Source organism: Cervus canadensis, chromosome 15 (genome assembly GCF_019320065.1).
Source record: "Cervus canadensis isolate Bull #8, Minnesota chromosome 15, ASM1932006v1, whole genome shotgun sequence".
In the NCBI taxonomy this organism is placed as follows: domain Eukaryota; kingdom Metazoa; phylum Chordata; class Mammalia; order Artiodactyla; family Cervidae; genus Cervus; species Cervus canadensis.
Genome location: NC_057400.1, coordinates 48,612,158 through 48,639,923, shown reverse-complemented (window position 1 = coordinate 48,639,923; position 27,766 = coordinate 48,612,158). Strand labels below are relative to the sequence as shown.

The window sequence follows — 27,766 nt, the reverse complement described above, 5'->3', positions numbered from 1 at the left end:
GAGTGGGTTCAGTTGCAGATCACTGCAATAAAGAAAATAGCACAATAAAGTGATCTAAATGACTTTTTTGGCTTCCTAGTGCATGTAAGTTATGTTTACACTATACTATAGTCTATTAAGTCTGCAATAACATTATGTCTTAAAAAATGCACAAATCTTAGTTTAAAAATATCATATTGCTAAAAAGAGCCAAAACACACTAGTAACATCAAAGATCACTGATCATAATAAATACAATAATGAAGAAAAGTTAGAAATATTGTGAGAATTACCAAAATGTGACACATATGCACAAAATGTGACATCAAAGGAGCAAATGCTGTTAGAAAAATGATGCCAAAAGCCTTGCTCAATGCAGAGTTGCCATAAATTTTCAATTTGTAAAAAATACAATATCTGCAAAGTGCAATAAAACAAAGCCCAGTAAAGCAAGAGACGCCTATATTTGAAAGACAATAAACTCAAGGTTCTAATTAAATTTAGTCATCTAGTCTCTAGAGGTACCATCCAGTCACTGACCCACATAATTTATTCATTCGCTAGATATTTACTGGAGTCTCACAAAACACCAGGCATGTGCTGAGCTGTGGGAAGGAAAAGATGAATAAGACAGTCCCAGAGTCAAGGTGTTGGACAGTTTAACAGCAGAGAGAGATGCAAACAGTGAAAATAATAAGTCTCCAAGTGCACTAGGAGAGAATGACTAAGAGCACCAAGGAGAAGGCAACGAAATTTAATCCCAGGCTTTCATAAACTAGGTTGGTCATAGCTTTTCTTCCAAGAAGCAAGCATCTTTTAATTTCATGGCTACAGTCACCATCTGCAGTGATTTTGGAAAAAGCTCTGACCAAGCTAGACAGCATATTAAAAAGCAGAGACATTACTTTGCCAACAAAGGTCCATCTAGTCAAAGCTATGGTTTTTCCAGTGGTCATGTATAGATGTGAGAGTTGGACTATAAAGAAAGCTTAGTGCCGAAGAATTGATGCTTTTGAACTGTGGTGTTGCAGAAGACTCTTAAGAGTCCCTTGGACTGCAAGGAGATCCAACCAGTCCATCCTAAAGGAGATCAGTTCTGGGTGTTCATTGGAAGGACTGATGTTGAAGCTGAAACTCCAATTCTTTGGCCACCTGATGCAAAGAGCTGATTCATTGGAAAAGACCCTGATGCTAGGAAAGATTGAGGGCAGGAGGAGAAGGGGATGACAGAGGATGAGATGGTTGGATGGCATCACCGACACAATGGACATGGGTTTGGGTGGACTCCAGGAGTTGGTAATGGACAGGGAGGCCTGTGTGAACCATGGGTTCACACAGAGTCAGACATGACTGAGCAACTGAACTTTCATAAACTGGAGGTGAAAAGGAAAGAGAAAAGAAGCTATGATGTACAAATAAAATACTAACCTGCCCTCTTTCGGTATTTGCTCTGGATATGGTAACATACAATGTTCCTGAGCCTTCTCTAACACTGTGCAGTTGAAATAAGACAAGCCCCTGGATTTAGGCAAAGTGAAAGTGTTAGTTATTCAGTCACCTCTGACTCTCTGTGACCCCACGGACTGCAGCTAGGCAGGCTCCTCTGTCCACAGGGATTCTCCAGGTAAGAATACTAGAGTGGTTAGCCATTCCCTTCTCCAGGGGATCTTCCCGACGAAGGACTCGAACCCAGGTCTCCCGCATTGAAGGCAGATTCTTTACCATCTAAGCCACCAAGGAAGCCCAAGGATTTAGGCAAACCTGGATACAAATCCCAGCTCTGTTGCTTACCAGATGTATGAGTTCTAGGTACTTTCACAGGAAGCATCTTTGTCTTAAACACTCTCGCAGTATAACTAACTGGTCGTAAGGCAAGTCAGTGTGCTGTAAAAGATACAATAACTGGTTGACAGCTTGGTCTCATTTCTCCATGGATGCAGAACTCCCATGTCTTAGCCTTCAGAATGGGCTACACGGTGGCACAGAGTTGAACCCACATTTCCCGTAGAACTCTAGAACAGCTATCGATGGACATGTGACAACATACCAAGAATTAAAACAATCCTGTCTTTCTTTTTAATGAAGGAAGAAATTTTAGTAAAAAAGAAAAAGTACAATGCTAAATGAGGAAATGAATCAAGCAAAAAATGTTTATACTATGAACAAAAGACTTCAAAGATAAGTGCTTAGGTACAACCCACAAAATAAAATTAGCTATTGGCACAGTATTGCCATGAATCAACACCCATTTTAAATGTATTCAAGTATTTTGTATTTTGCAATATTGTCTTTTCATTTTTCATATTCATTTAATTTTGTTATTCATTTTCTCTATTGTATCTCTGAAGGCAAAACTGCTTTATGGCTAATTAGTTATATGGCAAAAATGCTTGTGGCAAAGATGCTTATGGTGGAAATGCCAGACACGAGCTGCATGGTGCTGGGTTGGTTACTCCACTCCTCTTTGCTTTGGTTTATTCACAGATAAGAAAGGTTTTAAAGACTGAACACATTACAGAGGGTGGAGATGAGGGTTAAGTGTAAAGGCCCCATTATGGAATCCAGAATATAACATAACCTTGGTGAATGTATATTTCCCCTCCTTGCTGGAAGTCCAGTTTTCCCACCTGCATTAGGTGTTCACTACATCTGAAAGAAAACATATTGTGATATAACCAGATGGAAGATGAAAACATGAATTTTCATTATATCTGGAGCTAAATATAGAGCACACAGGCATTATCAGAATCCTGCAGAATTAAGGAATACAGCCAAGACTTGCGTGCTAACTAACCTTTATTTTTTAACTGGAGGAAAACTGCTCTACAATGTTGTGTTTTTTTCTGTTGTCCAACACTTACGGCTTATTCGCGTACTAACCTTTAACGCCAACTCTGCTGCTAGCCTTGAGCTGTGTGTCATGGTGCACCATGTGTGTGGCACACAGAAATTGCCTCACTCACAGTGTATCCTCCACACAACAGTATCATTAAATTTCTACATAGTTGAGCCCTAAGCACAGTATATAGCCTCCCATCAGTGGGCAACTGCTCTGCTCTGAGTCAGTATATGGGCAAAATAAGAAAAATTGGCCAAATTTGAAGTGGTTTTTCTAAAATAGTTTGCTCATATCCTGACAGCCCTAAAGACAAAGCCAGCAGCTCAAGTTGTATTTAGAATGAAAATAATTAGCTTTAATTGCTTTTAGCTAAGTTTCCAATCACATGGAGAGCTCATTATGAATTTAGATTCGGGGAGGCCTGCAAATAAACCTCAAAGACTTGCTTCTCTGTTAGTCACTTGAAATCTGCTCAAATCTTTCCAAAAGAGACAAGGCTGGACCTCCTGTTGTTCTGTTCCTAGTACCTACCCTCCCCACTATCACCATCTCACAGAGAAACTCATTCACCCCTTATATTGCTAGGTGGTATAATCAAATGTCAGGAGTCACATGCTATGTTTCAGCTTTCAAGATGTGTGTGCACACTCAGTTGCTCAGTTTTTCCACCTCTTTGAGACCCTATGGACTGTAGCCCACCAGATTCTTCTGTCTATGGGATTTCCCAGGCAAGAATACTGGAGTGGGTTACCGTTTCCTTCTCCAGGGGATCTTCCCAATCCAAGGATCGAACGCACACCTCCTGCACATCTGCTTTGGCAGGTTGGATTCTTTACCACTGAGCCACCTGGGAAGGCCAACTTTTAAGACAATTACAGCTAAATTAGTGATGACAGAGGATTCTTTTACACCTCCTGTCTGCCCCTGGCTAAAGAATGTGGCCACCAGGAGTTAATCACAGAAGGGAGAATAGCTCGAGGGAAGCAGAAGGCAAGTGCCCCTGCAACAGCACCAGGCGGGAGGTGAGTGCAAAGTGGGGGGTGGGGGGCAAAAGACAAAAGAGAAGGAGAGGAAGAGGGGGAAACCACACTGGCTTCCCAAGAAGAAGCAACAGCACTTCCTTCTCAACAACCTAAAATACAGTTCTCCTAATGGCAAATTAATATACAAGACCCAGAAAATCCCATGGCTGGAGCAATAAAGAAGTCCTAGAAAGCAGCCACATCACTTAAGTCTTGTGGCTCATGGCTCTCTAGCTAAGGTACTTAACAAGGTACTAATAACAGAATCAACTGCCTGGTGAGTCCCGCAAAGTCAGAAGCTGATGCTTACCCAACTCTGCAGCCTACTTGAAAGGGAACCAGGCACTGACAGACTCTCGTTTAATCCCCTAAATAGGAGTCATTTCCCCTTGACAGAAGAGGCATTTGGGAAACTATTCACTAAGGATAACAGAACTTGAGCCAGGACATGGACCAGGTAATCCGATTTCTGTCCTCAAATATGTACAAGATCCATTGCCCCCTTACCCTTTCACCTGCACTTAGGAGGTAACCAACAAATATTACCTAAACAGCAAACTCTATCCCCAGAAGCCACACTGACCTCCTAAGGCTGCTCCGACTATCCCGGCCCCAGCAGAGAGGGCTTTACCAAAGCCAGCACCACGGGAAACCCAGCTTTGTTCCTCCCTCCCTCCTGGCGGAGACAAGCTGTGTCCTTCTCAGAATCGCCTGGGCAAATTTTAAATCTCTGTGGTTCAAAGATATTCACTGTGTGTTCCGACATTTCTCATGTGGTGCTTCAAAAGCCTCGGCTCCTAGAGGCACAGCGGGCCTGGCTCCCTGCTGAAGCAGGACACCTTTTCTCATCCACTTCTGTCACATCACTACTTAGCAGCCAGCCAAAGGCTCCAATGCTCTGAACTCAGATGGGTTTTGCATCTTTTTTGTATGTGTCAGTAAAGTCCAAGTTGACAGCCCTGTGAGCCACATGGATTCTGCCCCCTCGGGGTTCCACAGGATGAAAGAGTTTTGCTCTAAATTGAGAAGCTGCTTCCCATGCATCTCCTTGGATTTCTCCTCTCCAAATGACAAACGCCACAGCCACCTCTGCCAGGGAAGGTGCCCACAGCCAGGGCATGGGTGTGACAGGCTATAGTCTTCCCCTGGTAACCATGGAGGATTAGTTCCAGGATGCCCACAGATACCCAAATCCTCAGAGGCTTAAATCCCTTTTAAAACGGCATAGTACAACCAGTCCTCTGTACCTGTAAGTCACAGAGGCGTGGGTTCCACATCTGCAGACAGAGGGCTCACTGTACTAGCTATTTGTTGCTTCTCCTGTCACACCAACGTGACTAAGAGTTCAATGACGTTGCAGGCAGCTAACATTTACTACCCACTTACTATGTGCAAGACACCTCTCTAAACACTTTATATATGTTAATTCCTTTCAGGCTTCACAAAGGCCCCATGAGGCAGGCACTACTGTTATGCTTGTTTTACAAAGAAACTGAAGCTTAGGGTGGTCAGACAACTCTTCCAAACACATACCTCTTTATATTAGAGTAGAGACTCAAACTCACAGACCTGGCTCCTAGAGTTGACTACATCATAATCCTGCTGTAAACCATATGCTGAAATCATAAATGTCTCCCAATATTACGTGGGCATAACATGAATTTCACACTAGCTTACATGCAATTTAATCTGCCAGAAACACTAGGTGAAAGTGGAAAACTATAATGAGTTGACCTAGGAGGAAGAAGGCAGTGTAGGAATACACAACACACACACATACAAACACATACATGCCCCTCAACATCTCCCAGCTACTTCACTTCGCATGTGTTGTGAGATAAACCCACCATTGTTACAACTTTCTCTTCCATTTCAGATCACCCTCCTCCCACCCCCTCACAGCAGCTTATGAGCTATAACCCCTCACACACTGTTTTGGATTGAATTCATATATTCAAGCCCTAACCCCTAATGTGACTATATTTGGAAGTAGACCTTTGAGGAAGTAACTAAGGTTAAATGAGGTCATAAGAGTGGCAAACTAGTCCAGTATGACTGGTGTCCTTATAAGAAGAGGAAAGGACACCAAGGATGAAAGTGCAAGAGGAAAGACCCTGTGAGGACACAGGGAGAAGGCAGCCACACGCAAGGCAAGGAGAGAGGCCTCCAGAGAAATCAACTCTATCACATCTTGATCTTGGACTTCCAACCACTGGAACAGTAAGAAATACATTTCTGTTGTGTAAGCCACTCAGTCTGTGGTATTTAATTATGCATCCCTAACAAATGAATACCAGACCATCTGACCTGTCTCTTGAGAAACCTGTATGCAGGTCAGGAAGCAACAATTAGAACTGGACATGGAACAACAGACTGGTTCCAAATAGGAAAAGGAGTACGTCAAGGCTGTGTATTGCCACCCTGCTTATTTAACTTATATGCAGAGTACATCATGAGAAACGCTGGGCTGGAAGAAGCACAAGCTGGAATCAAGATTGCCAGGAGAAATATCAATAACCTCAGATATGCAAACGACACCACCCTTATGGCAGAAAGTGAAGAGGAACTAAAAATGCCTCTTGATGAAAGTGAAAGAGGAGAGTGAAAAAGTTGACTTAAAGCTCAACATTCAGAAAACTAAGATCATGCCATCTGGACCCATCACTTCATGGGAAATAGATGGGGAAACAGTGGAAACAGTGTCAGACTTTATTTTTTGGGGCTCTAAGATCACTGCAGATGGTGACTGCAGCCATGAAATTAAAAGACGCTTACTCCTTGGAAGGAAAGTTATGACCAACCTAGACAGCATATTAAAAAGCAGAGACATTACTTTGTCAACAAAGGTCTGTTTAGTCAAGGCTATGGTTTTTCCAGTGGTCATGTATGGATGTGAGAGTTGGACGGTGAAGAAAGCTGAGCACCGAAGAATTGATGCTTTTGAACTGTGGTGTTGGAGAAGATTCTTGAGAGTCCCTTGGACTGCAAGGAGATCCAACCAGTCCATCCTAAAGGAGATCAGTCCTGGGTGTTCATTGGAAGGACTGATGCTGAAGCTGCAACTCCAGTACTTGGCCATCTGATGTGAAGAGTTGACTCATTGGAAAAGACCCTGATGCTGGGGGGGATTGGGGGCAGGAGGAGAAGGGGACAACAGAGGATGAGATGGCTGGATGGCATCACCGACTCGACGGACATGGGTTTGGGTAGACTCCGGGAGTTAGTGATGGACAGAGAGGCCTGGCGTGCTGCGATTCATGGGGTGGCAGAGTCGGACATGACTGAGCGACTGAACTGAACTGAACTGAACAAATCAATATAGGCTTCCCTGGTAGCTCAGCTGGTAATCTGCTTGCAAGGCAGGAGACCCCAGTTTGATTCCTGGGTCAGAAAGATCCCCTGGAAGAAGGAATGGCAACCCACTCCAGTATTCTTGCCTGGAGAATCCCCGTGGACAGAGGATCCTGACGGGCTACAGTCCTTAGGGTCACAGAGAGTCAGACACAACTAAGCGACTGAGCACAGCACAACAAACTAATATACCAGTCACAAATTACAGGCGGACTTCAGGTCTTCTTCAAGGTAAAGTGCCATATTCATTACAGTCATCATGTGTTTCTTAACCATTTAACATGTGTGAAACTATGCTATGTTTATTAGGTTCCTGTCTTTACTTAAAATATGTCACTGATGATGCTTTGAGTGCTCGGCCCCTGGCTCATTTTTCTCATAAGCCCCGCATTGTGTTTTTATGTTTTTAAGTGCAATTGTGCCTGACGTGGCAGTTTTTAGGAATATATACGTCCTGTCACAGCACAATGGCTCCACTGCCCCCGAGGGGTAAATGATCATAGAGACTGAAGATAAAGCACAAAACATAATGCTTCCACAGCCTCAATCAGTGGGAGGCACTGACTCCGGCACTCTGAGTGGGGTCTATAAAAAATCTCAAGGCGGGCAGGAATCACGCTCAGATACATACACGCATGGGTATTTGTGTGGCGAAATCGATACAATACTGTATAAGTAGTCAAAGTTAAAGTGTTTATATGAGTGAAAGCTTTGGAGTGTTTTTCCCCAATTTTTAAATAAGCATTATATATACATATATAGAGGGAATATGTCCTCTATAATCAAAGTTGATTGTAATGATTTTCACTATTTTGTTCTAAATCAGATATAAATAACTTTTAAAATAGACTACACAACGATAAGAAATGGCATATAGATTCAAAAACTGGCAGACAAGAATTAAATAAGAACATTAAGCCTTAATAAATTTAGTTACTCCTCCATATATTCTGTCCTTTTCATCACTATCCATGTTCAACAAAATTATTGGGAAAACTACAGAGCCTTGAGAAATCCAGGATTTAAAGAAAACTGACCAGCAGTACCTCAGATGCAATCAGCTCGGCCAAAGTGTGGCCTCTCTGATATTTTTGGTGAAAATCTGTTTTCCTTAATTAGCTGGTACATATGAGTTAGAGGCCTAGCCATATGCCATCAAGGAATGTGAGAGGCTTGATCTAAATGGAAAAGCTGAGTTCACTTTTCACAGATGGTAGGTGTGGAGTAGAAAAAGTGAGAAAAGTTTCAAAAGCTTTCTCAGGGCAGAAGACTAGACTGTATGTAGTTCAATTCATCAATCTTCAGAATTTTTGTAGTGAAAGTTACACTCTCTTAAGAATACTAACAGCTTCAAAGAGGGTCTGATGGACTAATGAAACTACAGCATCAAAGCACTGTGTCCCAGAAATATTAGAGATGGGCATTGGGCTTCCCTGGTGGCTGAGACAATAAAGAATCTGCCTGAAAAGCAGGAAACCTGGGTTCAGTCCCCAGGTCTGGAAGATCCCCTGGAGAAGGGAATGGCTACTCATTCCAGTATTCTTGCCTGGAGAATTCCATGGACAGAGGAGCCTGGCAGGCTAGTCCATGGGGTTGCAAAGAGTCAGACATGACTGAGCAACTAAACATACACATACACTTACACTGATTACAGAACTGTTCTAATGCTTCTATTAAATGGCAACTCTTTGGGCAATGGTGACTATGCCTGTAGCTATAACAGCATATAATTTTTTCCCTAAAACTCTGACAGAACTGCTAATAGTATTGTAATCCTCAAGCAGGATTTAGCAAACTATGGCTTGCTGGCCACATCCAGTCTACCATATGTTTTCCTAGAGCCCATGAGTTAAGAATAGTTTTTAAATTTTTAAATGATTGAAAAAAAATTAAGAATAATGCTCCACGGGGGCTTCCCTGGTGGTCCAGTGGTTGAGAATCTGCCGTGCAGTGCAGGAGACACCAGTTCAATCCCTGGTCTGGGAGGATCTCACATGCTGCAAGGCAACTAACCCCATAAGCCACAATTACTAAGCCCATGTACTTGCCACAACTGAAGCCCACACACCCTAGAGTCTGTGCTCCACAACAAGAGAAGCCACCGCCAGGAGAAGCTCGTGCACTGCAGCTAAAGAGTAGTCCCCACTTGCTGCAACTAGAGAAAAGCCCTCGCACAGCAAGAAAGACCCAATGCAGCCAAAAATAAAATAAATGAAAAAAGGAAAAATGCTTTATGACACATGAAAATGATAAGTGCACATTTCAGTACCCATAATTAAAGTTTTATTGGAACTCAGCCGTGTACATGTGCTTTGTCTCTGACTGTTTTTGTTGAGACAATAGCTGAGTAGTATTGTGATAAGGTTCATGTGGCTGAAAATATTTCCTTTCCATTTACAGGAAAAATTTGCTGCTCCCTGTTCCAAGTTACAACTGACCTGAATACAAGCCATGGATTTAAAACCATTTAAAATAGTCAAGAATAGTCATGAACACCAAGACATTCACTGACTCAACCAAATTTGAACAATAACTAGATGCATAACTACATACTTTAAAAGTTGTTCATCAATCCAAGGACTGTTGTATATTAATGGGAAACAATCACCATCACAACAGTAACAAAACAACTCCACACTGTACTTTTCAAGAACTAAGAGGTTGTCCTTCAATTTTTTTAAGGACTAATTTTTTCCAGACTTGGGATCAGCATCAATGCTTTGCCAGTCATAAATCCCAGTACCAAAAAAATAAATAAAGATGACATTCCTTTAAAAGATAATACTTTCCTTCTCTTTCCTTTAAAAATTACATCAATCTTCAGGAAACTTTGGTAGTTACTTTGTAAATGAGGCTCATGTCATGATCTGATGGGGAAAGAAAATAACCTACATTCAATTTTCTCTTTGGCAAAATTTCACCCATCATCAGACTGCAAAATATATGGAAGATTCTAGAACAGTTTACATTCAGTTGTTGTTGGATTTTTTTGTTTGTTTGTTTTTTGCAAGCAGGTGGCTGGGTTATGAAAACTTGTTGAATATATTCACCACACAATTTCCTCAGATCAAAGATTGAACTGAAATAAAGGGATATACATCTCAATTCATTGTAGCCTTAGAGCCCTATTTCCTCTCCCCAAGCCCAACAATGATTAGGCTCCACATTCTTCCATAGGTCACAAGACAGCATCAATAATTTGTCCAAGTACAACAGCTAGCAAATAAAATAGTGATTGAGTTGGTGGCAAGTGGGCAACTGGTTAAGCCACTCCTACCTCACTGTTGAGTTATCCTTACTTCAAGGGAATCACAGATTAGGATCACAGCAGGGCTCTTTTGCAGAAATAAAGTCACAGTTCCAAAAGGTTTTTGGTTTTTTCAGGGGGCACACTAGACTTTCATTTCACAGCACTGATGAGCTTACTCCTTTGAGAAAGCTGCAGCCAAGGAAGAGGAAGTGATCCTCTCTTGGGGGGCGTGCAGCTCATCCTGGTAAGCAGGACCCTGCCTGGGCCAGTTCGCGGGACCCTTTCTGCCAGTCCTTCACCTGGCTGCCAGAAGGTTCCCACATTTTGGTCAATGTGCTGCCAGTGAACAGAAGCTCCACATATGGCAGCACTTGGGGGAGTTTTAATCAGCATCAGTGCTAAAATGGAATTCCTAAAGAAAAGACTGCACTCAAAATGTCAGCAAATTTGAAAAAAACTCAGCAGTGGCCACGGGACTGGAAAAGGTCAGTTTACATTCCAGTCCCAAAGAAGGGCAATGCCAAAGAATGCTCAAACTGCCAGACAATTGCACTGATTTCATAGGCTAGTAAGGTTATGCTCAAAATCCTTCAAGCTAGGTTTCAGCAGTACGTGAACTGAGAACTTCCAGGTGAACAGGCTGGGTTTAGAAAAGGCAGAAGAATTAGAGATCAAATTGTCAACATCCACTAGATCATAGAGAAAGCAAGGAAATTCCAGAAAAACATCTGTTTCTGCTTCATTGACTATGCTAAAACCTTTGACTGTGCAGATCACAACAAACTGGAAAATTCTTAAAGAGATGGGAGTACCAGACCACCTTACCTGTCTCATGAGAAACCTGTATGTGGGCCAGGAAGCAATAGTTAGAACCAGACATGGAACAACTGACAGGTTCAAAACTGTATTTTTGTCACTGTCCATATTTAACTTATATGCACAGTGCATCATGCAATATCCAGGCCTGGATGAATCACAAGCTGGGATCAAGATTGCCAGAAGAAATAGCAACAACTTCAATTATGCAGATGATACCACTCTAATGGCAGAAAATGAAGTAGAACTAAAGAGTCTTTTGATGAGGATGAAAGAGGAGAGTGAAAAAGTTGGCTTAAAACTCAACATTCAAAAAATGAAGATCATGGTATCCAGTCCCATCACTCTGTGGCAAATAGAAGGGGAAAAATGGAAGTGGTGGAAGGTTTTGTTTTCTTGGGCTCTAAAATCACTGCGGATGGTGACTTCAGCCATGAAATTAATAGATGCTTGTTCCTTAGAAGGAAAGTGATGACAAACCTAGACAGCATAGTAAAAAGCAGAGACATGATTTTGCTGACAAAAATCTGTATAATCAAAACTATGGTTTTTCCGGTAATCATGTACAGATGTGAAAGCTGGATCATAAAGAAGGCTGGGGACCAAAAGATTGATGCTTTCAAATTGTGGTGCTGGAGAAGACTCTTGAGAGTCCCTTGGACAACAAGGAGATCAAACCAGTCAATCCTAAAAGAAATCAATCCTAAATATTTATTGGAAGGAGAGTTGCTGAAGTTGAAGCTCCAATACTTTGGCCACCTGATGCAAAGAGCCAACTCACTGGAAAGGACCCTGATGCTGGGAAAGATTGAAGGCAGAAGGAGAAGGGGACAACAGAGGATGAGATGGCTAGATAGCATTACCAACTCAATGGACATGAATTTGAGCAAACTCCGGGAGATAGTGGAGAACAGAGAAACCTGGCATGCTGCAGTGCATGGGGTGGCAAAGAGTAGGACACAACTTAGTGACTGAACAGCAACAACAAAGAAAAGACAATCTCAGGCCCTCATCTTACAAGAGTCCATATGGAGCAAACTGCAACCCAGTTCAATTTAGGAGAAACTTGTTGGTTCTAAGTGGGAGCTTTTAGCAAGAGGATCCATGGTTTGAACCTGTGGAAACTTTGCCTTCCTCCTGCATCAAGATAATATAAAAATAAATAATATTTTCAATAAAAATAAAACTTTCAGAATAAGTGTCATCTCCTTTTTATAAACTGTTCACTCACTCTTGAAAATCTCTATTTCAGTTGCCAATAAGGATTTAAAAGCTTCTGGAAGAAATAGTCATCAAAACTAACATAGCTGCTGATGACTGACATCAAGCATGAAGGAAAAAAAAGTCACATCAATGTTTCAACACATTACTTGCCGAACAACTTCTACTCAGTCCATCTGTATTAAATGGGTGTGCCAAAAATTGGACAGGCCAACAGATGGCTACCAGCACTGTTTGGCATGCATATCAGTGCTGTTCTACACTGCTAAAAGACGAAGCATGCTCCCCTGAAGGAATTCTATAGTTTCCAAAATAATAACTTACATAACAGAAAAACTATAGAATCTTTACATTTGAGTCGAGATCCACAAGCCCCAAATCTGTGCTGTCTTGTGAATCTGAATTTTAGTACTTTTGAAAAGCAGTCATCTCTTTTCAGAGATTAGTGCTTCTTAACCAGGGATGTGTTATTATAAGTATCCAGGGTATTCTTTCCAAGATAGGCCCTCACTTGGTCACCATACTGAATAAGACATCCTGAGGTGGGGCCTAGGCGTGTGTATTTTGAAAAGCAGAGCAGGTGCCTGTGAAGTGCATCCCTGATTAAGAACAAGCTTTTCAGATCATCTTTTATATTGACGAACAAATAACTATGACATACACATCTATACACATAGACAAATATAATTTTGCTTAATTCTTCAAGGTGTTGTCTAAATGTTCTCCTTTGCCACCTCAATCTTTCCTCTGAACTCTTGTCTTTGAAATTGGCTCACTGTTCAGTAATTTTCCCAGACAAATTTTAAGCCAAATGGTGTCTATATTAGGCACTCTTCATTTGGGAAGGCGGGATGCCAACTTAGATCAGCAAACCCTTCCAAAATAATGCCTTCATAACATACAGTCACTTAAAAAATACTTACTCAGCAGACTCTATATGTTGTAATAAAGGCTGAGAAGAATGTAAGAAAAACAAGATGCAATTCTTGTGTCCTCAAGGAGCACATGTGACACAATTAGGGTGAAAATACACAGACAAGCTAAGAAAAGCTAAATATTCACATAAACAAAGCATGTTGATTCAGTATTAACTGACTAGTACTTACAATAAAAACTCTGACAATTCAGAAGAACTAGTGCTTACTCCAGATCCAAGTGTCATGGCAGATTACTGAGAAGGCGTGCGGTCTGAAGAATAAAACCGGGATAAAAGGGTATGGCAGAGGAATGCAGGTGTTTCATGCCAAGAACATATCACAAACTGAGGCAGGAATGACCAAGGAGTGGACAGTGAAAACACAGCCCTCTAGAAGGAAAGGGGTCATTTGGGTGGCTAATACCAAACAAACTAAAGCAAGGCTCTAGCTTTCAGATTAAAGAACCTAAGATATTGTTGTTGTTCAGTCACTCAGCCATGTCTGCCTCTTTCCGACCTCATGGACTACAGCACGTCAGGCTTCCCTGTCCTTCACTATCTCTTGGAGCTTACTTAAACTCATGTCCATTGAGTTAATGATATCATCCAACCATCCCATCTTCTGTTGTTCCCTTTTCCTGCTTTCAACCTTTCCCAGCATTACAGTCTTCTCTAATGAGTCAGCTCTTCACATCGGGCAGCCAAAATATTGGAGCTTCTGCTTCAGCATCAGTCTTTTCAATGAATATTGAGGGTTGATTTCCTTTAAGATTGACTGGTTTGATATCCTTGCTGTCCAAGGGACTCTCAAGAAACTTCTCTAGCACCACAATTCAAAAGCATCAATTCTTCAGCACTCAGCCTTCTTTATGGTCCAACTCTCACATCCATACATGACTATAAAAACCATAGCTTTGACTATTCAGACCTTTGTTGGCAAAGTAATGTTTCTGCTTTTGAATAAACTGTCTAGGTTTGTCATAGCTTTTCTTCCAAGGAGCAAGCATCTTTTAATTTCATGGCTACAGTCACCATCTGCAGTGATTTGGGAGCCCAAGAAAATAAAATCTGTCACTGTTTTCATTGTTTCTCCATCTATTTGCCATGAAGTGATGGGACTGGATGCCATGATCTTATTTTTTCAAATGTTGAGTTTTATGCCAGCTTTTTCACTCTCCTCTTTCACCTTCATCAAGAGGCTCTTGATTTATCTACAAGATTTATCTTACAGAAAAATCATTAAGTTGTCAACCAACAGATCATGGACACAGTAGCATTTTAGGAAACTATATTTTTTTGTAGCAAAGAAATATTTGTAAGTATGAGATAAATAAGAGACCTAGGAGAGGAATTAGGATCAGCGCCATAGCAGTTGGCTTTACAAAGAACTAATGGAACCAATGGGAGTGGCTAATTGGGTTGAGTTTCCAGTTGTAACAGAATGGAGGCATACAAACAACTGGAGAAAGAGGGAAGTCAGACATGAAAGCAAATCAGAGTTGCCAGTGGGAGACAGCAGAATGATGCTGCAGAAGAAACCTCTGCACTGGACACATAACTTTGGAAGATGCTGATGAAGGGAGAGAAGGTAGAAGACAGAATGAGAAAAATAAAGGTCAAATCTGGAGAAGCAGCCCATTAAAGACCCAGTGAAAATGCAGAGCAAATGGTGCAACAGCCCTTGGGAAGGCAAGAGTGAAAACCTGGTGGCAACTCAGCAGTCAAGAAAGAAGAGAGTTTCAAAGCAAAGTTCAACAAAGGAGAGGCCAAGGCCACAGGTACAGACTGTTCTAGTCCCAGGAACCCTGATTTACACCCTAACCCATAGCTGATCTTTCTCCTTTAATCTTTACTGCCTGTCCATACCAACCATACAGAACACATACACGTTTATTTCTTAGTATCTCCAGTGGATCCACACATACTCAGATATTCTGTCCCATCCCCTTGACACTATCATGTGAAGCTTCTGGAGGGAGGAGATCCTAATCAGTAATGTATGCACCCACCCATACTGTGCTTTCACATTACCAAGTCTCTAGTCATCATTTAAAACCACTTTTAACTGATTATAACTATGACCATCCTGGTAATTGTGGTATGCAGATAAAATTCAGCTGAATTCAGGAAGAAGACACTAGTACACTGTTTAGCTTTGCTATTCAAAATGTGGTCTGTGGACCAGCGGAATCACCTGGGAACTTGTTAAATATTCAATTTTGGCTGCTATCCCAGACCGAGCAACTGAATCAGATGCATTTTAACAAGATCCAGGTGACTGATTCCTATGCATACTGGCACAGAAAGTGGTGTTGACTCAGTATAGAATGGAAAGGGACTGCACTGAGTCACCAAAGAAGTTGAAGGAAAGGAAGATGGCACACGAATTTCACCCCATGGCTATGTGCCTAGACCCTGTATGTGTGGGTGCTCAGTCATGTCTGACTCTTTGCAACCCCATGGACTGGAGCACACCAGGGCTCTCTACCCATGGAATTTTCCAGGCAAGAATACTGGAGTGGATTGCCATTTCCTACTCCAGGGGACAATCCCGATCCAGGGATCGAAGCTGTGTCTCTTGCATCTCCTGCACTGGCAGGCAATTCTTTACCAATAGCACCACCTCAGAAGCCCTCTTCACCTCTACTCAGACCTGCGGCTCAGCAATGGAGCCCAGGCCCTTTGTGCATGTGGCACAACCAGACCAGGAAGCTATTCCGGCTTTTGATCAGGAGCCCAGATCCATAAATCCTTCTTCCATAAACTGCCACTAGTTCAATTATAGGAAGGGCTTTGCATATTCTATCTGCTAGGTTGTTTGTCCAGGTTTTATAAATATTCTGACCTTCTGAAGACCCTGTTTATGTTTCCCATATTTATCCAGCCTGAGGATTTATGATATTATTCTGCCTCTCATTCATTTCTCCCATAAAATTACGTTTCCCTCTAAGCTTCAGATTGCAATTGTTAACATACTTTTTCAGCATAATTGAAAGCTAAACTTGAAAATGCAACTTCGACCCCAAAAGCTATACTGACAGCATTATTATTTAAGGGACCAGGTGTCAGGAAAAAGCTCCCAAAGAAAAAAGCACTGTTGGACAAAGGCACAGTCTCATCTCAAAGGATGAAGACCACATAGAGCAACCAGTCTCGAGCCAGAATTTTGCCTTTGTTGGGGATGTGCTTGAAGCTTCAGTATTTCTTTCTCTAACTTTTCTACAGATATGGGTTCTGAGTGTTACTAGTTCAAAATAACACTGTGCTCAAAAGAGTTCTCCGCAGGTCTTTTACTATTTTTAACAGCTTTATTGACTTCTAATTTACACATCAAAAAGCTCACATTTCAGAAATGGAAGAGACTTTCATTCCACCCCCCACTTCAAGCAATGCTTCATTAAACTCACCAAAGAATATAATATAGCCATTTCTTAAAACTCCAGGAAGACAGGACATTATCATGACCCTCTGATAATATATCCTAGTATCTCAGCTTTTATCAGTGGAAAGAACATCGTGATAAAGTCCCCTCTATTAAAATGCAAAATATAAAAGTAATGGCTTTTTGTGCTGCATTTCAAAGGTAGTTGACTGAAAATACCACTGTAGCTCTTGTAATCTGCCTGCTGTGTTGAAACTCCATTAGGAAGCAAACTTCATTTACTGCACCAGATGTAGAAATCACACATTCTGACAAACTACTATCCCCCAGTTTTTCAGGGACTACTTTCTGTCCACCAGAAGGCATGCTTCTTTTTGCGGGGGTGTCCTGCTGGAGCCTGCATCAAGCCATTATTTTTCACCTCAGGGATGGAATGAATAAGTTAAACCGGTTTTTCTTTCAAAAAGATAAACAGCAACTCACATGCTCTCGCAGAACCTCTTCAGCGTGCTTGGCTTCTCCTGGTTGCGTCTTTGTCGGAACCAGCGTTGAATGCTGCGGACATCCCAGTCCAGCTGCTTGGAGAGGCCCTCCAATCTCTTTTCATCAGGATGCTATGAAACAAGGTACCAGGAAAACATTTTCATCTTCACTATAAACAGATCTGCCCTTGTCTATACTGGAGATAATTGTTTTCCCTGTATTTTCTATCCACTACTTAGATTGCTGTATTGAATACTGAGGACCAAGGCCTTCCAACAGCAGCATGAACAAAAACAACCACTTAGGACAAGAAAAGCTACTCATTATGAAACAACACTGAAAATATAAATCTCACTCTAATGCTTGTACTTCTTATCAGCAACAAAGACTCAATGAAATGGCCAACTGGCTAAGCTAGCTCCACCAAGCTACAGGGAAAGGAGTTAAGTAAAAGTGAGTTGGCCAAAAGACCTCATTCAAATATTTCACTTTCTCAAGAGAAAATACTGTGCCCAGTCATCAAACATCAAAACAATGTAGGACAGACAAAAAGCCTGGAATAATCCCCAAATACGCCATTTTAGCCTAAGGTACCAATTCCACTTAAAAGACATGTTTTCTCTTTCTTCCTCTTCAAATTTCCCCTCTCTTCACTTCTTTATACATTCCTCTTGACTATTCTTTTCTTGGTCTTCTTTTTGACTAGAACTCCATCAGATTTTTTACAATGACTGTGCATTACTTGAAAATGCAAACTTGGTGAAGTAGAAAGAGACCCTATTTATGCTTGTCATATAATAGCCTCATCGACTCAGTGGACATGAGTTTGAGCAAATTCCGGGAGGGCTTCCTTGGTAGCTCAGCTGGTAAAGAATCTGCCTGCAACGTATGAGACTCCAGTTCAATCCCTCGATAGGGAAGATCCCCTGAAATAGGGCATGGCAACCCATTCCAGCATTCTTTCTGGGGAATCCCCATGGACAGAGAAGCCTGGTGGACTATTGTCCATGGGATAGCAAAGATCCGGACATGGCTGAGCGACTGAACAACAATAATAACGATATTACTCTGTTTCTCATTCTCATTTCTAGAAAATGAGGAGATGACAGACAGAGGTTCAGTTCTTGTTCTGATGAACTTTCTGAGCCTCAGTTTCCTCACCTGTTCAAAGGAAGGTTACTTATCCACCTAAACAGTGCTGAGGACCAAATGCAAAAATGTATGCAAAATCTCAGTACATATTAGTTCTGTCCCTCCTCTCTTCTGTGTCTTAGAGAGCATCCTGCCAACAATTACATGAGGGTCACCTGTCATACAACAAAACTAAACGGAGTTAGTTCTACTCCTTTATTTATTCTACCTTTGCTTTACAATTAAGGAGATGTTAATAATCAGAAGACAGAACCACAAATGGGATAGGGGAAGACAGGCCGACAGCTTTCAAGTCCTAAGGGTGGAATGTACACGCGACACATTTTTAAAGGCTCTCAAGAAATTCAGGTGTCAGACACACAGGAAACACAGCAAATGGCCTTAGTATTATGACGGAGGTTATAAAATGTGTTGAGCTTGGGTCTGTGAAAGTTATTTGCTAACTTTCAGTGAGGCATGTACTTTGTGGTATTTTTCTTAGAAGAATACCTGGTTATATTCTCTGTCTCTCAATTTAAAAATATAATAGAAAATGCATAGCCTACAATAAGAATACCCTGGCTCTACTATTTCCTTAAAGGAATTCATTTTTAATTTTCATTCATTTTCTAAGTCGATTGAATTGGTAAAACATCCATATGGTTCACAAAATAAAAATTATCCCAAATTTCACCTTCCAATTTGTACCTATTCTCTCAGTTCCTACTCTCCCCTTCTTACCAGGTAATAGGCTACTCAATTTCTTCCCAAAGTTATCTTATCGAATATAAGCAAAGTTGAATATGCCTTCTTATACCCACCCTCTCACACCTTCACACAAAGTTGTTGTATTATTTTGGACTTTGAGTTTTTCACTTTACAATTTATCTTGGGATATTTCCACATCACACTATTAGGAACACCCTCCTTTTGTAGAACTACATGGACATGCCACAATTTACTTATCTGCTCCACTACTAATGCCCACTCAGGTAGCTTCCACACTTCCACTACTATAAACAATGCTGCAATAAATAACATTGTCATGGGTTATTTTATACACATATTAGTTCAGTTCAGTCGCTCAGACTCTTTGCAACCCCATGAACTGCAGTACACCAGGCCTCCCTATCCATCACCAACTCCCAGAGTTTACTCAAACTCATGTCCATTGTGTCGGTGATGCCATCCAACCATCTCATCCTCTGTCGTCCCCTTCTCCCGCCTTCAATCTTTCCCAGCATCAGGGTCTTTTCAAATGAGTCAGTTCTTCGCATTAGGTGGCCAAAGTATTGCAGCTTCAGCTTCAGCATCAGTCCTTCCAATGAATATTCAGGACTGCTTTCCTTTAGGATGGACTGGTTGGATCTCCTTGCAGTTCAAGGGACTCTCAAGAGTCTTCTCCAACACCACAGTTCAAAAGCATCAATTCTTTGGTGCTCAGCTTTCTTTATAGTCCAACTCTCACATCCATACATGACCACTGGAAAAACCATAGCTTTGACACATATACACATATAGAGAGAGAGAAATTCCTGGACATGAATGTTAGCTGACTGGTTTAAAAAAATTAAACAGATAGGTAATTCTGGATTAATTTTCAATACTATAGTTTTGCTAACTCAATTTCTATGTTTATCTTTATTAATTTCTTCTTTCTGTTTGCCTTCATTTATTTTGTTGTTCTTTTTCCAATGTTTAAGTAAGTGGTTTTATATGTATGTATGTATATATATATGAATATGAGTTTTCATCTGAGTACTACTTTGGCATAGTACATAAGTAGTACTTTCATCACTGTTTCCTAAATATTCTGAAATTTTATTTTTACACAAAAGTTAATTAAGAAAGCAAGAGCTTTGCCGATTTCTAGTATTAGCAAATTGTGCCTATTTTATAAATTTGTTACCATTTTTATATAATTAAAGGTTAATTTTTAAAAATATTTTAAAAAAAAATATTTAACATGTTCTTGAAAAGACAGTATAGTCTCTATATTCAGAATACAGGGTTCTAAATGTACCCTTTAAATCATCCTCATTATGCTTTTTAGAATTAGTTGCTATATTCTTTATTTTATATGTTCTGTTTCATATTTTGACCTGTCATGACCCAGACATAAATTAAAATTTCTTACTATCAAATAAGCTATTCTTTTGTTCTTTTCTATAAGTATATGGATACACTCATATTTAATGCATGAATATCCATAACCATTTTAATTTCATTGTGAATTGTATCCTTTGGCAATAAAAAGCCAATATTTCATTTCATTTCAACCTTTTGGTCCAGAACTCTTTCTTTAAATAAAAACAGAAACCCCACTTTCTTTATTATTTATATTTGTCTATAAACCTTTACTCATCCTTTTATTTTCAATGTCTATTTCATAAGCTATGTGACCTAAATCTGAATTATTTTTATTAGATGAGGTAAACCCACTTATATTCATTGATATAAGTTTATTTATACTTTGTTGTTATTGCTAGTCACTAAGTCTTGTCAGACTCTTTTGTGACCCCATGGACTGTAACCCACCAGGCTCCTCTGTCCATGGGGATTCTCCAGGCAAGAATACTGGAGTGGGTTACCGTTTCCTTCTCCAGGGGATCCTCCCAACCCAGGAATCAAACTCACGTCACCTGCATTGGTAGGTGGATTCTTTACCACTGAGCCACCAGGGAAGCACTTATTTATACTTACTTCACATTAATTGTTTTGTTATCATAATTTAATTTTTAAAATTTTATCAAATCAAATATGGCTGATGTCCCTTTCTTTGTGTGGGTAATTTTTATTCTACTGGTAATCCATATAACCATAGGACTTTTCTTCTGTTTTCAGTCAATAAAAATTCCAAATGAACAATATTTAAAACTAGCATATTTCCTCTTCCTTCCTCACCTAATATTAGTCAATAATTTTCTCTCTCAGAGTTTACTCATGTACTATTAAATACGCTCTTTCTTCTATTACTGAATTTGGCTGCTTAAACTGATAAGCTTTGACTCCCAGCTATTAGAGCTTAAGAAATTAATGAACTTACTCTACCTCACACCTTCCTTCCCTTTTTCAACTCAGTTATTGTGAGATGTATCATTTCTACATTGTGAGAGCATAGAATGTTTACATTCTGTTCTGTCATCCTAATTCTCACATTTCTTTCTATCTCAGTTCTATAGTTTAAATATATTCAAAACTCATCAGTATTCCCAACAATCTCTTGGTCAGCTGAAATTAATACTTACAACTGTTAGTCACTCAGTCGTGTCTGACTCTTTGAGACCCCTTGGACTGTAGCCCGCTAGGCTCTTCTGTCCATGGAATTCTCCAGCCAAGAATACTGGAGTGGGTTGCCATTCCCTTCTCCAAATACTCACAAAGTTTCTTCAAAAAAGGACTCATGGGAACAATTCCTCTCAATTTTTGCAAATTCAATATGTTTGTCTTTAGCCTTTACACTATAAAAACTATTTACCTAAATATTAAAATTCTTAGTTCATATTTTCCTTGAAAATACTGGAAAATGTTGTCTTATACAATACTGCTACAGAGATGACTAAAGTCATATGGATATTTTTCCCTAGATAAATGATGTCATTTTTTTTGCCTTTTCGCTTGTAATTCTTTGCTGTCCAAGAATTATTTCTCTTATATTTCAAATCTAATTACTTTAGTAAGTCCTGGTGTAAACCTACTTGGGTCTATTTTTACTGCATTTTATTAACATATTATAAATCTCCACTTATTTTAGGAAAATTTTCTTAACACATTTATTTTACTTTGTTTCTCCTCAGACTTCCCTGGTAGCTCAGATGGTAAATAACCTGCTTGCAATGCAGGAGACCCAGGCTTGACTCCTGGGTCAGGAAGATCCCTTGGAGAAGGGAATGGCTACCCACTCCAGTATTCTTGCCTGGAAAATTCCATGGACAGAAGAGCCTGGGAGGCTACAGCCCATGGGGGTCACAAAAAGTAGACTGCTTTCCCTTAAGAGACTCCAATTATACAGATGCTATATCTGCTTGCTCTATATATCTAATTATTTTTATCTCTTTTTCATTTCATTTATTTCGGCTTTATTATTTCTATCTGCCATGTTCCCCACTGAGATTTCTGCAACATTTAGTGTTTCCTGTGTTCTTTCCAAATTTGTCTTCATTTCTGTGATAGTTTTAGTACTTTTTCCCTGAACTAACCAGCTCATATTACATCTCTTCTTGTTGATCAACTATTTTTTTCTTTAGGTTTTCTATTTTATTTTTTATGGTCTTCCTGAACAGAGTTATTGCTTTTTTAAAATAAAGTCTATGGTAAAAATATTTGATTGCAATTTTCAGTTGCCCTGTGGCCTCCTTGTTGCAGTGACAATTTTTGTTAGTAATCGATGTTACATACTCTTTTTCTTGTCTTTGATTCTGTGTGTTTCTTCTTTATTACCCATCATTGATTGAGTTGGATTTTCTTGACCAGCTGCTGGTAGTATAGGGAGGGTACTTCTGTAGTTTAGAAAAATGAAACTGAAAGTCGCTCAGGTGTGTCTGACTCATTGTGACCCCAAGAACTGTATCCTGCCAGGCTCCTCTGTCCATGAAATTCTCCAGGCAAGAATACTAGAGTGGGTAGCCATTTCCTTCTTCAGGGGATCTTCCCAAGCCAGGGATCAAACCCAGGTCTCCTGCATTGCAGGTGGATTCTTAACCGTCTGAGCCCCCAGGGAAGCCCAAGATTAATGGAGTGGGTAGCCTACCCCTTGCCTCCAAAGAACACTGCCTCCTGAAAATGTGCCATCCACCTGTAGTTTTCTGTGTACTTCTTCCACTTCTTTGAATTAAACTGAGTCTAGGAGGGCATCTACCAGCCTTGTTACTATACCTAGTGTTGCAAACAGTGGATAGAATTTTGGTCTTACCTTTAGGAGCTGTCATTTTTGCTGACTTTCCTGAAACCTATTCCCACAGGGTCCTCTATCCACACTTCAAGCTTTTTACTTCCTCCTTCTTGGCTTCTGCCCAACCCCAGCTGTTTTTATTTAGGCTTTCTACATATATTTTGAAATCTGGAGATATACATCTCTTAGTTTGCCAAAAAGTAAATATTGTAAGATTTTCCTTCTTTTTTTGTGTATTTTTTACTGTTATGTTTTATAATTGTTTCATAGTTCTTTTCCTTTTTTAAGACTCCTAAGGAAAAAAATTAATTATTCTGACTTACATAAATATTTTTATACCAGAAATACCCAGGTTAATTTCCACAAACAAACATACAAGGATGGAAAAGAAAAAGAGAAATAGGCATAAGAGGAGAATCAGGAAAAACTAATCAGAAACCTGCATGTAATTTTTAAAATACAGTGTAAACAGACCAGAAGCAGATTATGATATGATAATCTCATAGTTCTCTAGATCATAAAACCTAGTTTCAGAGCTGACAAATATATTTTACCCTTAATGGTTCAATAATTGCTTTGATGAGAAAATGAGGCTGTTACAATTACAGATATATGCCAAAAGCTAGAAAGATATATAAATAAATAGATAAAATAATTGATTAATTTATATCTATCTCATTCAGATAACTCTGAATATAATCAGTTAAGAAACATGAACTCAAAATATTCACTAAAGAAAAATAATCATGCTATTCATTTGAATGAGTCTAATAATTTATAATCGGTGATATTTGAGCCCCATCACTACTGAATCAGAATCTCTAGAAATAAGATGCTGCTGCTGCTGCTGCTAAATCACTTTAGTCATGTCCGACTCTGTGTGACCCCATAGACGGCAGCCCACCAGGCTCCGCTGTCCCTGGGATTCTCCCTGCAAGAACACTGGAGTGGGTTGCCATTTCCTTCTCTAATGAAAGTGAAAAGTGAAAGTGAAGTCGCTCAGTCGTGTCTGACTCTTTGCGACCCCATGGACTGCAGCCTACCAGGCTCCTCCGTCCATGGCATTTTCCAGGCAAGAGTACTGGAGTGGGGTGCCATTGCCTCCTCCGAGAAACAAGATGCAGCAATCTACATTTAACTCCACAGGTGCTCTTAATGTAAATTAAAGGAGAGAGCTCCTGACCCAAATAGAAGCTCCCTCACTTACTAACTGACTTATAGTCCAAAGCCATAATGCTAGGCAACAGCAGAGCCAATGCTCCAATACACAACTCAAGTCTGCTCCAAAACCAATACTTTTAATTATTTTACAACAGAGGTAGGTTCTCTGAAATATTTATAAAATTTTAGATTTACAGAGGGGAAAAAAAAAGAGTGAAAAAGACATGCAGATGTTACCTCAACAGGAAAGACAGCAAAGACTATGAAGCAGTTCGCATTTATCAGCTAATTTCACAGATGAAAATTGCTCAATCAGGGCATGTGACTAGTGAACTCACACAGGAATCCAGACTCAGAAGGGCTCACACTTGGGGTTTAAAATTCTATGGCTGCCATCCTGAAATTCTTGATAACTGTGTTATGGGGATGGTGTTTTGTATAGGAGGCCCACTGGAAGGGACCTCCCATAGGGAAGCCTATGTCAGGGGTTCAGAGTCTTGGCTCACACACAGCCCCGTCACTGCCCCCAGATGAGGCTGGGTACCTTCCTTCCCTGTCCTCTAGCTCCCCGGGGCCTCCAGGTTTCACCTGCCCACTCCTGCTGACTGACTACTGCTGCCCTAGGTACGAACATGCAAAGGAGTGGGATTAGGTGTTCACACCCCACGGTGTCTCAGCCACCTGCTCCCTGGGCCAGCAGCGTCCCAAGGTCCTTAGTGGCTGACTCGGTGGGGATTAGCCTCTTGCTCACTCCAATCCTCCAATCCAGGTACCTAGTATGTCTTGAAGCAGAGAATGCAGTACACTGGCAGGTCCCCTGTCCACTATGGGTTGGGACAGTGGGCCTACGGGAAGGGGAGAGGCCTGAATCAACTTCTCCCTCTGGCCTGAAAAGGACAGACATGTTAACCCAGGAGCTGGAAAGAGACAGAACTCAGCAGCTAGTGGGCTGTGTGTGCACTAAATCACAGGGTGGGGTTCCTGGGTATCTGTCAGGGTTTTCACTTGCCTCATGAGTATGCCTAAGAGGCATGGCATTAAATACCAAATTAAAAATCTTGACAGGTCAAAAGAGAGACAAACTACACAAGAAAGGAAAAGGCTTTCTCTTTTTATGCCTTTAATGGCACCTTTTTTGTGCTTTTTGAACAAGGGGCCCCGCATTTTTAGTTCTGCACTAGCCTCCAAAAATTATGTAGCCAGTCCTGCATACAGTAGATTTTAAGGGTTCTAAGGGAATATCCCTTCACACTTGAAAGATGATAAACATGCCCTTCTTCAAAGATGAACTGGAACCATGGTCAAGGCCAGGATGCTGGACAATCATTGTTCAAACCCTCCAAATCCTGCTGCTTGTATTCTGGTCAGCTGATCTGTTCCTTTCTCATATCACAGATAACACTGGCGAACTACAAAGAATTCAGGGAAAAACAGTTCCAGCCTTGGCTGCATTTAATTCAAAACCTGAGGCTTCTGCTTTAATCATGTAGAAATTTCTAAAAGAATCACCTTGGAAACCAAGAGAATATGATCATTAAAATTAGCTAGAAGCAAATATCCTCCAGGGCAGTCAACCTGGCTGCAAAATCCTTTCATTACCTTTATAGAGAAAAATTCCCCAGTAACCATAATAAACATAAGGCAAGGGAAATAAAACATCTACCGCAGGATTCCTAAAGGGAGGCGTAACATTTGGGTAGAAAACTCATTTTTATGCATTTAGAGTAGTTCACAAGGTAAATACAAATATGCTGTAATCACATGTAAAAAACTAAACCTATAAACTCCCTGTGTGTGTGTGCACGCTTAGGCACTCAGTCGTGCCCGACTCTTTGTGCCCCAGGGACTATAGCCTGTCAGGCTCCTCTGTTTATTGGATATTTTTAGGCAAGAATACTGGAGAGGGCTGCCATTTTCTCTTCTAGGAAATCTTCTTGACCCAGGGATCAAACTTGCATCTCCTGTAACTCCTGCCTTGGCAAGCGGATTCCTTACCTGAGCCACCTGGGAAGCCCTTATAACTCCCTACACATCTGCTGTTTCAGAGAGGGAAAATGTGTTTGCTGCAACAAATTAATAAATAAAAATGCAATTTCCTTCCTAATATTTTCTTCCTTTAAACATTCTATCACATGAGTCCCTTCAGGTTAGAAAGTGGCAGTCTAAAATCATCCTACAAAACAAAAATTCCATTTATTCTACTCTTCTTCCTAAAATTCCACTTATTCTACTCTTCTTCTTAGCAGAGATATAAAAAACATTGTGTGCTTTCTTTCACTTTCCTGAGAAGAATATCATTTTTAAAAGAATAGAGGGAAAAACCCTAGAGAATCCTGGCAGAAATGTAGACCATAAAATAAACAAACATGTTTGAAAATTTGAATTAATTATTTTACAACAAGAGAGAACCAATAAAAATGGTTAGCAATACAAATACCAAAAAAGGAATAAAATTTGCTTAACATGGTCAAATCACATCTTAGAAGCCTGAGAAATTCTCCCAGAAAAGTGAAAGCAGGAAAACAAACCATTTAATATGCAAATGCACAATATTTCTCATAGACTGTTGTGCTTCTCCTTTCTTTTCCATGAAAGAGTAAGGTGAGAGAGAGATTTAAGTAAGAATAAGCTATTCCAATGCTGTGACGCATTTTCATGGCCTTCGCTTGAGGGTTTCTGACGTCTGTCTTCTTCCTCCTCTTTTTGTTCAGAAGGAGAGACCAGCTGACAGTGGAGGAGAATCTTTTCTTTACATTCTTCCTCTCTCCCCTGCTCGCCTCTTTCCACCCTGGTTTGGACTTTAACTCTCACCAGAGCAATCATCGCCTCTCCCATTTTCTTTACAGTGAATCTGTACTTTGTAACTCTCTGGACCCTCGCTCTTCATGGCTTCATATGACAGCCCTTCTTTCCCTCCATCGTTCCCATGTTTGTTCACATCGGCCTGTGTATCATAACTGCTAGAACATATGGACAACTCCGTAAGCACATGGGCACCTCTCCTCACAGCTACATTTATCATATTCCTCAGCTCTCCCAGTCGCCTCCACAGAGTCCCACCCCACCGTCACACGTACATACTGCTTCACATCCGGTGAGACTGAGGCAGAGAATTAGTGCCCTCACCGTCTGATCTAGACTGCGCTTCACGGCCAAGCTTCTCACATACACTTGGGAGTGAACACGCAGGCCTCCAACATGCCCACGTGGGTTTGGCTTCTCCCTTTCTGTTTACTCACAGTGCCTGTGAGCTTTCCATGCATTCAGGCCTGAGGCTAGTCAAACGTTAGTTCTGAAACTCCACAGAGAGGGAATTAAATGATT

At 40.6% G+C, this 27,766-nt stretch overlaps 1 protein-coding gene across 3 annotated transcripts in view; it reads right to left on the bottom strand.

The window, feature by feature from the left end:
* The window catches only part of CERS6 (ceramide synthase 6), a 329,104-nt gene that overhangs the window by 206,321 nt on the left and 95,017 nt on the right, over window positions 1-27,766 (bottom strand). For all 3 annotated transcript variants that reach the window (XM_043488025.1, XM_043488027.1, XM_043488026.1), the window contains exon 3: window positions 17,260-17,390. In XM_043488025.1, the coding sequence (XP_043343960.1) occupies window positions 17,260-17,390 (131 nt within the window). The remainder of the gene's footprint in view (window positions 1-17,259; window positions 17,391-27,766) is intronic.